General features: G+C 46.3%; 1 protein-coding gene across 1 annotated transcript in view; it reads left to right on the forward strand.

Annotated features, from left to right (window-relative positions):
- Positions 1 to 11,017, forward strand: part of zgc:174356 (uncharacterized protein LOC100137120 homolog) — a 108,252-nt gene extending 97,235 nt beyond the window's left edge. Inside the window, exon 7 of the mRNA XM_055639321.1 lies at positions 9,188 to 11,017. Coding sequence (XP_055495296.1) covers positions 9,188 to 9,260 — 73 coding nt within the window. The 3' untranslated portion in view covers positions 9,261 to 11,017. The remainder of the gene's footprint in view (positions 1 to 9,187) is intronic.
- The last annotated feature ends 604 nt before the right edge of the window (positions 11,018 to 11,621 follow it).

Genomic DNA, 11,621 nt, shown 5'->3' on the forward strand with positions numbered 1-11,621 from the left:
CCTCATAAAATACAGATCAAACTTCAAACTGGTAAGTTCTCGTTTAATCTTACTATTTTACTTCGGAGTCACGTGAGTGATTCCGTGAAGATTTCAAAGCTCTGTGATTTCAAACCGTGTAACAGTTTATATCACTCGCTGCCGAAGCCTTTGAGGGAGGAAGCGTGTTATCATAATCAACCAATGATTCTGTTTATAGAAAACCCCAATGGTATTTTACAATAACACTGAAGAATTTTAAAAATGCTCCCCTTGGCTAATTTGAATATTTGCAGATTGGAATCTTTCCTGCAAATGAAAAACAGGTTTTGTCAACAGTTTATAATAAATTATTTCTCTCTGAACGTTTTACCCCCACTATTCTGCTGGAGCCAGGATGTGGTTTATAGGTACGTCCATTCTTTTGCCGTTGACGTGGAAGCTTCTCCTGTGGGATGACAACTTTGACATGTTAGTTTTATCCCAAGAGCTTTAACCTGCTTGAGCCATTTCAAAAAAGGCTTGTTACCCGACCACAAGGTTTTTTGTAACCAACCCACAAGGCTTTTCATCTCCCTCGCATAATTAGGTTGTGTCTATGTAAGGTAAAAAAGGGTCTTGGTACATTACCGTGTTCTCTGGCGGGTAAGCCCGGATTTTATGACTGGATAAAGTATTCCTGGTCTGGTTTGACCATTCCCTGGACAAATGATAGAGATCTGGTCTGAAGCTGTGAGCATGGTGTCCAGTTGAAATAGGAGTAGTGACTGGACCCTCTGTGCTGCTCCATGTGCCTTTAACATATGTTTTAGTGCATAGAAGGTTCAGGTTTTTGACTCTGGCTGGTGGGATCCCCTGAAGTGTGGTTAACCACTGTAACATCCCATATATAGGTGTACATTGTCTAGGGGTTTAGAGTTTTAATACCCTTCATTACCACCAACCAGTGACCCCATGGCCTGTTGTCCTGTAGCTGTTTTGAAAAAGAACAGGCAGGGCAATTCTAGCTGTGTTGATGGCACTGTAGCCGAATCCTTCATCATGATGAAGGTTCTCCAGGAATTCCAGTTCGTAGTACCTGATTCGGATGAGTAGGTTTTCCCCTTTATCCTTGCAGTACTTCTCTTGATGCTGGACAAGTGTTGTAGTCCAGTGGATGTTCAAAAGGATGCTGACATGGTGTCGATTATTCAGTATAACAATCCCAGTCCCAGACGTTTGCGCAGAATCTGCAGCTCAGGAGCTTATTTTCTCATGGCACAGTTGATTTGTGCCCGGCTCCGATTGTTAATAATCCTGGGTACTGGAAAAACTCCATGCAAGTTGATTGTTCAGTATAACAATCCCAGTCCCAGAGGCTTGCGCAGAATCTGCAGCTCAGGAGCTTATTTTTCTCATGGCACAGTTGATTTGTGCCCGGCTCCGATTGTTAATAATCCTGGGTACTGGAAAAACTCCATGCAAGTTCCAACAATCATGTCATAGCGTAAGTTCTGAAACAGAATCCTTTTGTACTGTGCGCTGTTCTCGATTGGTGAGGCAGAAGGGAAAAAATACATAGAATTAATTTCACCAATGCAACATGAACGCATTTGTCTATCAATATTATAAATATATTGTTGAATGACAACATGACCTATAGGTCAGAAAAGTTAATATATATAGCTGACAAGCTTTCTGCTGGCACTATCTGTCCCAGAGAAATTTTTTTATATATATGAGGATTCCACTGCCCCAGGGTCTGGTTTCCCCCCGCGACATACATAGGACATCCCCGAACCTCTGGTGATATAGCATTGATGCAAATAATCGATATCAGATTCACATTCCATTTTAATTGTCATTGTCAGTGTGCAGTACAGAGACAATGAAATGCATCGTATAGCTTGATAGTTTTGTTAAACTTTATATGAAAACATCTACTTGATGTTGTCCTTAATTTTTTGTGACCTGGTGTCTGTCACTGTATTTTGCTTACCAGGCAGGTAAGTTGTTGATAGTCCAATACCTCTATGGATATACCATTGCCAAATTGTTTTGACCAACTTGTCATATGATACCGACTTTATGCTGCCATATGGTTAATATAGGCCACCTCCTTAGTGTAGTTTATTTATACCCATACATGCAAGTGCTTAAACTCATGAATTTCACCCGAGCATTTTTAGATACTTAATGCCCAGTGTAAGTGGTAACCCCACCACTGTCTTTCTGATATTATTTCAGTCGGTAACTTCATGAGATGCTCAATGACAACCTATATGTTGTTCTTGATACTAACATCTGAATCATGTAGACAGAAAATGGTATCATTTTCCCCCAATTACTCTGTTATTTGTCGAGTAGTTGGTAGTTTGACCATTAATTTGTCCCTTGTTTGTGCCAATTCAACTATGTTGTCTCTTGGCAACATTATAGTTACGTGGACTGAATTAATATGAAAGCCAAGATAGTCCAAGAAAGCGCTCTATATGCTGGTAGGAACCAGACCCACCTACCTCCATGGTTATTGGCGGGGTTGTGATTTTTTTTTTTTTTTTTTTTTTTTTTTTTTCTTTTGAGTGTTCTTCCCTGTCGACGTGCTGGCGATGTTGGGGGGAGGCGCATTTTCCAGGGGGTCCGCTGCAGGCCCTGACCTAAAAAAGGTCTCTGGGGATAGTGCGGCCCACAGCTTTGACCAGTCGGATGTTCGGGCCGCCGACTGGTAGATACAGTGGTGTGCTGCCGCCTGGGTGGAATGAAGAGCTTTGGTATGTTCCCTGCCGGTGGTGCCCTCATGAGGCTAAAGGTCTTGGACGCCTCCTCCATCTCTTTGAGCTGTTTGTTCAAGTCCTTCCCAAATAAGAATGAGTCGGTCTCTACTGATGGAGTTTTGCATAAACCTGCAAATTTAGGATTGAGGGCCGGCTTGATGTTGTCTCTTCTTAGGTTATCCAACTCATATTGTGTCGTGCACATGAGTGCCAGGACATCCTGTTGGTGAGTGGTCATCTCTACGGTCTCGACTCCCCGCGCATAGGCTTTTATAGCTGCCGTGAGGAGGCGAAGTATGCGCTGTAGTGTGACCTCCTCTCTCCGAATCTGTCCGTGCAGAGGTTTGTTGGAGAGATGATTTATGCTGGCAGCCATCCTTGGCTCCAGTGGTGCTCCAACCCGTGGGGTAGCGACGAATCGGCTTACAACCCCTAGCAGCTCTTCCTGCACACCCTGCTCTCTTTCGGCTCCTTCCGCCTGCCCCATACTCAGACCAGCCTGCCCCATGTCACCAATGCTAACCTCCCATTCCTGGTCCGAGGTCGCAAAGGGAGGTGCCGGACTCAGCACCATGGAGGGGGCGCCTGTCCTGTCTGTCCGAGAGCGCTGCTGCTCTCGGTAGACCATCCCCTCCAATAGCTGCTGGATGCAGCTTAGGCGGCTGTCTCTCCCCCGCTTTGGGGTGGACATTTCCCCCCTCCGACGAGTCGGAGGCGACCGGCCGTTTGGCTTCCTAGCCCCTTTCCCAGTCCGCCGTGTAGGCTCTGGCGAGACTGGCTTGGCTCGGTCTCAGGGATAGCGAAAACGCTCTGCGAGCGACGCTACCGCCGGTTGCTGCCCCGCTGGTAGAGTTGGAGCGGGGCAGTACCTCTTTGCAAGGTTTGCGTTGTGTTGCTGATCTATGTAATAAAAGCACAACTGCAAACTTACCTTTGGAATGCCCAAGAGCTGCTCCTGTAGTTCAGGCGGCAGTCTCTCCTCCTCCTGGGTGGAGAGACTTCCCAGTCTGATGTTGGCTCCACCGCCGGGTTTTCCACACATCCAGCCCGTTGCTCAGGCCCTAGCGGGCTGGCTAGGTCCCGGGGTCGGGTTTGTGGACCGCCCCCTAAGCGGTCCTACCACCTGTCGCTGCCCAAAGACGTCGTTTCGTCGGGCAGGTGCAGCATTTCCCTCCCAGCCCGCAGCTGATGCTGACGGGCTTGGTACAGAGTCGGGAGCGGGGCGCTGTTAGCGGTCCTCCCTCTCCCTCTCTCCTCGGGCTGCTGCACTCGGGCTGCAGCGCACTCTACGCCAGCACTGCTCCGTGGGTCCCCTTAACGGCTCCAGCAAAAGTCGGAAACCTCCACCCGCCCGCCTGCCTGCCTCACCTGGACAGTCCTTGAGGGCGAGGGAGGACTGAGGGGAACCCCAGCGCAGTGCTAGCCCCGCGCCGATGTCGCCCCTGAGGACAGCTTACCGGCACCCGCACCATGGTCCGCCGGTGAGTCCTAATTGCGTCTTCCTCCCCTCCCGACAACGGAAAAACTCCTCCCGGAGTCCAAGGGGCCGCTTGCATGCCCCGCAGGGAACAAACAGACGCAAAGGCTGTAAAGTAAAGGTAAGTACTTACCTAAACTTTAGCTTTTCTCGTTTCTGTGGGAGCCCTGTCTCCCGCGCTGCCGCTTGGCCTGCTGAAACGTAATGCCGCAACGCGTCCTGGGACGGGCTTCTTCACGGAATCACTCACGTGACTCCGAAGTAAAATCTATACTGGCAGCTAGTTTTTGCTCCAGGTTTTGGCCAGTCTGGTCTGGCTGTATGAAGTTGGACACCATGTCCAGTAGATTTTCACGTTCCTGCACCCCCTGCACACTTGATTTCTCTTCTGCAAGCCCCTCTTCAGGATCAGCCCAGTACTGACCCCCCAGTACTCCCCTCTGACGAGGGAGATGCACTGTGCAGCCCTACAAGAGGTGCTGCCGTGGGTGTAACATATTGCCCACAATGACTTGGCTCCATCTCCCAGAGCCTGTCACGTTGGAGCAAATGCCCACAAACCGCTCCATCCGGCTCCAGCGCTCACGGTCGCTGGCCGCTCGCGGTTGCTCGAAGTCGGACTCATCTGAGTCCACGACTTTGTTGGTTTTTTGTTTTGCCATACCGCCCGGCCGCGGAGTGGATCTGGCCGGTGCGGAGGCGACATCGGGCACAGCTGATCCCATTATAGGTGATTCAAGTGCCGCCGGCCGCTGCTGGCTGCCCGCTACTCCGCGATCCTCCCCCACCAGCTTTGTCGCAACCCTCGTTGCTTTCTTCGACTTGTCCATGCTCCCCACCTGTAATCAGTATGGGAAACACAAAAAGACCGCAGAGTAAACTCTTACCTGCAGGTTCATGCTTTTAAACTGCCGCTGCGGAGTTTACACCCCGCCTGACTGTTTCGTAATGCGTGTAGCAATATGACACGCATGCATCCTGGCGGGGTTCTTCACATAGTCACTCACGTGACTCCAAAGTAAAATCATGCTTGACTAATCTTCTGGAGTTTTTTGAGGATGTAACAGGGAAAATCAACAAGTGAGAGCCAGTGGATGTAGTGTACCTGGACTTTCCGAAAACATAGGAGATTAGTGGGCAAAATTCAAAACACATTGTATTGGGGGTAGGGTACTGACATGGATAGAGAAGTGGTTGGCAGACAGAAAACAAAGAGTAGGGATCAACGGGTCCCTTTCAGAAAGGCAGGCAGTGACTAGTGGGATACCGCAAGGCTCGGTGCTGGGACCGCAGCTATTTACAATATACATCAATGATTTAGTTGAAAGGTTTAAAAGTAATATTAGAAAATTTGCAGATAACACAAAGCTGGATGGCAGAGTGAACTGTGAAGAGGATGCTATGAGGATGCAGGGCGACTTGGACAAGTTGAGTGAGTGAGCAGATGCATGGCAGATGCAGTTTAATGTGGATAAATGTGAGGTTATCCACTTTGGTGACAAGAACAGGAAGGCAGATTGTTATCTGAAGGGTGTCAAGTTAGTAAAAGGGGAAGTACAACGAGTTCTGGGTGTCCTTGTACATCAGTCACTGAAAGTAAGCTTGCAGGTACAGCGGGCATGTAAGCTAATGGCATGTTGGCCTTCATAACAAGACGAGTTGAGTGTAGGAGCAAAGAGGTCCTTCTGCAGTTGTACAGTGCCCTGGTGAGACCACACCTGGAGTATTGTGTGCAGTTTTGATCTCCAAATTTGAGGAAGGATATTGTTGCTTTTGGTGGAGTGCAGGTTCACAAGGTTAATTCCAGGGATGGCTGGACTGCCATATGTTGAAAGAATGGAGCGGCTGGGCTTGTATACCCTGGAATTTAGAAGGATGAGAGGGATTCTTATTGAAACATATAAGATTATTAAGGGATTGGATATGTTAGAGGCAGGAAACATGTTCCCTATGTTGGGGGAGTGCAGAACCAGTGGCCACACTTTAAGAATAAGGGCTAGGCCATTTAGAACGGAGATGAGGAAAAACTTTTTCACCCTGAGTGTTGTGAATCTGTGTAATTCTATGCTTCAGAAGGCAGTGGAGACAGATTCTCTGGCTGCTTTCAAAAGAGAGTTAGATAGAGCTCTTAAAGATAGTGGAGTAAAGGCATATGGGGAGAAGGCTGGAACGGGGTACTGACTGTGGATGATCAGTCATTATCACAGAGAATGGCGTTGATGGCTCGAATCGTACACTGCGCTTAGCCGTCTTAATTACAGCACCAACCTTCCTTTTCATCACGATGTGTGCTTGTATCACCTTGGCTTTGCACTGTGTGAATTTTTTAGACCGAACTCCCCCCAATTTCCCTGTCCCCGCCTGCTTAATGGGCTGGTGAAGGAAGTGATGTGTTTTCCCTGAAATGTCGGAGGTTGAGAGGAGATTTAGTAAAGTATATAAAATTATGAGAGGCATAGATAGGGGAGACAGTCAGAACCTTTTTCCCAGTTTGGAAATGTCCAACACTAGGAGGGCATAACTATAGGGTGAGAGGGGGTAAGTTTACTAGACATATGTAGGACAGGTTTTTTACACAGAGGTTGGTGGGGGACAGCAATGCACATCCAGGGGTAGGGGTGGAGGCAGACACAATAGTGGTGTTTAAGAGGTTTTAAGATAGGCACATGGAAGTGCAGGGAGTAGAGGGATTATTGATCATGTACAGGCAGATGAGATCAATTTAACTTGGCAACATGTTTGGCACAAGCATTGTGGGTCAAAGGGTCCATTCCTATGCTATGCATACTGTTCTCTGTTCTATTAGAATCCATGTACCATTTATAGTAAAGAAGGTGAAAGTGAATTAATGACAAAAATTGAAATGGGTTCAATCTAATCTCCAGCACAAAGCCCCAAGGTTGCAAAATGACTGTGGTTGGGAATTAAATATTCCAGACTTCTCAAATTTTAGAAGAGGTAGAAAAAATGGAATGGCAATTCCAATGCACAGGAATGCACGAGGTTGCAGAGAGTGGTGGACACAGCCTGGTCCTTCATGGGCCCAGTCATCCACACCATCGGAAGCATCTACATGAGATTTACCTCATGTAGGCTACATCTACCATTATGCACCGCATCATCCAGGCCATGCATGGCCTCTTCCCGCTGCTACTAACAGGCAGGAGGTACAGAAACAACAACTTTACTTCAATCATCAGGTTCCTGAATGAACTTCCCATTGGTAATCTCAGCAACAGAGCACTGCGGGTCACATTTTGCATTACCATGGATTGTTTTCTCATTGTGTTTTGCAATAATGCCTTGTTTAGTTTAGTTTACAACGAGGAAACAGGTCCTTGGACCACCGAGTCCAAGCCAACCGGTGATCCCCGCACACTAGCACTATCCTGCACACTAGGGACAATTTACAATTTTTACCGCAGCCAATTAACCTGCAAACTTTATGTCATTGGTATGTGGGAGGAAACCTGAGCACCCGGAGAAAACCCACGCTGTCACGGGGAGATCGCACAAACTCCATACAGACAGCACCTGTAGTCAGGATCAAACCCGGGTCTCAGGTGCCTTAAGGCAGCAACTCCACTGCTGTGCCACTGTGACACCCTTGTCTTTGCACCTTTTCTTTTTCTTTTAACTGTCTTGTAGCATTTGATTATAATTTATGTTTTATATGTCACCTGAGTCTATGTACAGGTGATGCTGCTGCAAGCAAGATTTTCCCTTATACCTGTACCTCGCTGTGTGTGTGCATATTAGCTCAGCTTGATTTGACTTTGCCTGGAGTGGGAAACAAGGTAGCTCTAATATTAGGGAATGGGATAAAAGCAGTAAAGAGGGCTGCAAAGCCTATTCCTGCTTCTCTTACTTATATCCTTATGTTGTTATATAAAGGTAGTTTGCTGAAGAAGTTTTAACCTCATTGGGTTGCTTCAGCTATAAATATTGGGGACAGCGAATGCACAATTCTCTAGTTTTGCAATCCATCTCTCATGTGTCAGCTGTAGCTAGTCACTGACCTGTGACTTAACAGTAACATTAATTTACCCTTTTCAAAAGTTCACCGACTCTCATACACTGATGCTAGAATGCGGGTCGGAGGTCGTGAACCTCTGCAAGCTGGAGAGATAGATGGGTTGTATGTGGAACCAGAAAACGGTTGGACCCTGCTTACTATCTGACACCCCACCAGCCATTAGTGACTTGAGTGGATCGTCTCCATGTGGGAATATCAGGATAATTTGCAAAATGGTGTAGCAATTTAATGCTTCAAGAGGGTACATCTTTGAGAAATTGCAATTGGCAAGAATTAGGTGTCGAAATAAGGTGACAGCACTTGTTATTATTCACAAGTAAGTGGTATAGCTGGTCCAGATGGAGAGCAGATGTGGGATGAAGCACCCAAAGGTTGCAGTCCAAGTTTGCGTTGCTCTGTTACTTCACAAAAATTACATCTCTGCCTTGTCAGTTATTTGTATTGATTGTCGTGAAGTTGTTAAATTTGCACAATAGATGCAAACTAAAGCTGCTGGAAATATTTATTCTAGCCATTACTGTATAAGTACCCGCTATACAAAGTGAAAATAATTAATCATTGCCACCAGTCCCACTGGTCCTAAGCAATAACTATTGACTCTCATTCTTTCACAGCTCTATTTTAATGAAGATTTTTGGAAGTTATATGTTACTTTTCTGTGTCTTTTTCCTCTCATGGAGTTATAGTAGTGTGGTCTTATTTCTTATTCCAATCTTCTCTTTTCTCTTTGTGCCTTGTTTGACACAGAATTCACCAGGCCTGAAATATTCTGTCTTAATATGTCATTGCTACACCCACACTAGGTATTTATCATGTGAAATAAAGGTATGTTCTCCATAAACATGTGTTTAAATCATCATAAGACCACAAAGGGGAGTATACTTCCACTTTACATAGATGTCGATCATTTTCTGACAAACTTTCTTTGCTTTTGCTTCCCAGGTGGATTAGTGAAATACCAATGTCAAATCATCTTTTGACAGAATCTGAGAATGGTCATATTATAACACAATGAAGAATGCCTGTGGAATGCCTGCCTCTTTGGAGGTTGCGATGCATACAGTGGTCCAGTGGTCATCGTAAAATGCAATCCTACACCACAGGAGGGGACCTCCAGCCCTTTGTGCCTGTGCCAGCAGCTTTGATCTACTGTAAATGCCAAGAGCTGGCAACTACACAACTCTTCTGGAGATTGTTGTGACTTATTTTTGTTGCTGAATTACAATTTAGGAATACCTTTATCTGCATCCAGGCCATTGTGTATTCCTGTCAAATTCTAATTTAGGATCTGAAGTAATTGTATTTAATCATGATTTTTTAAGTTCTATAAGGAGGTAATTGTGGCAATATGATAGCGTAGTTAAATCCTAAATTGTTTTCAAATATTTACTAATTAATTGATGCTAATCTTTGATGTAGAAGTGGCTTGGATGAGAGAGGGATAGGGATATGTATAATTCGGAAAGATAAATTATCTTGAATCCCTGCTCCCATCTATAAAAGCTGCCATACCAAAGTAAGTCAATTGCATGAGCCAGTAAGCTAATTGTAATAAATTACAGTATGCACTAGCAATTTAGTGTTGCAATATGAAGTCAAGAGGACAAAAAACTGGTCACTACTGACATTGTGGCCATGGGCAGCCATGGTGGCACAGCGATAGAGTTGTTGCCTTATAATGCTTGCAGCGGCAGAGACCCGGGTTCGATCCCGACTACGGGTGCTGTCTGAACGTAGTTTGTACGGTCTCCCTGTGACCGCGTAGGTTTTCTCCAAGATCTTTAGTTTCCTCCCACACTCCAAAGACGTGCAGGTATGTAGGTTAATTGACTTAGTGTATGTGTAAATTGTCCCTAATGTGTGGAGGATAGTGTTCATGTGCGGGGATCGCTGGTTGGTGCGGACTCGATGGGCTGAAGGGACTGTTTCCGCAACTGCATCTCTAAAATTAAAAAAAATGATAAAGCTATTGCTATTTATTAATTGCATCCATGGCTGAAAATAAACAATTCCTTGCATGTGTTGAATAATCAAACTGCCTTTATGTCGAGCTCCCTGTTTTTACCTGGGTCCTTTGATAGCTGAAGAAAGTCATTTTATCATCTGAATATCTTCACAAAAAATTCCTTTTAATGCTTTCCTGAAATAGAAAATCTGTTGTATCCTCGGTTGAACCTCACCATCCTTCTCCTCTAGCCTGCAATGATCTGTGCTCTGCTGTGGCCCCAGACTACTCATCTCTAAATATTAGAGAATTGCATGAACTGAGCTGTTTTCCTTTTCTTAGACCTATCTCTCTTCCCAACAGTCTTCAACTATAGCTATACAAAGCAAACCTTTTCTCGAGTCATTAGGATTTTATTTCTGCCTGGAATCCTCTTGCTATCATCTCAGTTTCTTTTCATTGGAAACTCCTGCACTGCATCACCATCTCCATTTTTATTGATCCTTTAATCACCCCCCCTCTATTCTTGCAGCATTCATTTCTCTTAATCCATTTGTAGTGATAAGTAAATATGTTAACAAAGGGTAGTGCTGTCTTCTGACACTTCCTTCTAAGAGTCTACTAAAGCGTCTGTCGCACTGCAGCGACCTAATCCATGAGTTAAGAAGAGTGTCTTCAACATTCAAGCTCGAGGGCACTCGCCTGGAAAGCCTCGAGCTGGATCGACTGTCTGCATTGAAACCGCGAGCTGGATCGACTGACCACACACACACACGCGCGCACACACACACACACACACACACACACACACACACACACACACTCACACACGTGGGGGCCACACACACACACACACACACACACACACTGCAATTCACACACCACACACACACACACACACACACACAAACGGCTGCCACACACACAAGTTAAGTCCTTCAGAGAGCGCGGCAAAGGGGGGGGGGGAGGGAGAAGGGGGGAGCGCTGGCTGCAATTCACACCCGGATGGGGGGGGGCCACAGTGTAAGGGGTCCTTCAGAGAGCGCGGAAGGGGTTCGGGGGGGGGGGGGAGAAGGAGAGAGAAGGGGGAGAGGAGAGGAGAAAGGGGGGAGAAGGGGGGGAGAAGGAGGGGAGAAGAGAAGGGGAGGAGGGGGGGAGAAGAAGGAGGGGGGAGAATGAGAGAGAAGGAAAGAGAAGAGAGGAGAAGGGGGGAGAAAAGGGGAGAGAAGGGGGGAGAAAGGGGAGAGGGTGGGGGGAGGGGGGAGGTGGAGTGGAGACACTTTTAAGAAGTATAATAAAGTTTAGCGGACATTTAACCTACCAGTAGGTTTTCCTTGGTCCTGAAAACTCCAATGAGCCAATCAAAATGACCGGTCAGCGAAAGAGATTGCCTATGGCTGCCCTCAACTGCCTGTAACTAAATAGCGACCC

The sequence above is a fragment of the Leucoraja erinacea genome, chromosome 8 (genome assembly GCF_028641065.1).
Source record: "Leucoraja erinacea ecotype New England chromosome 8, Leri_hhj_1, whole genome shotgun sequence".
Classification (NCBI taxonomy): domain Eukaryota; kingdom Metazoa; phylum Chordata; class Chondrichthyes; order Rajiformes; family Rajidae; genus Leucoraja; species Leucoraja erinaceus.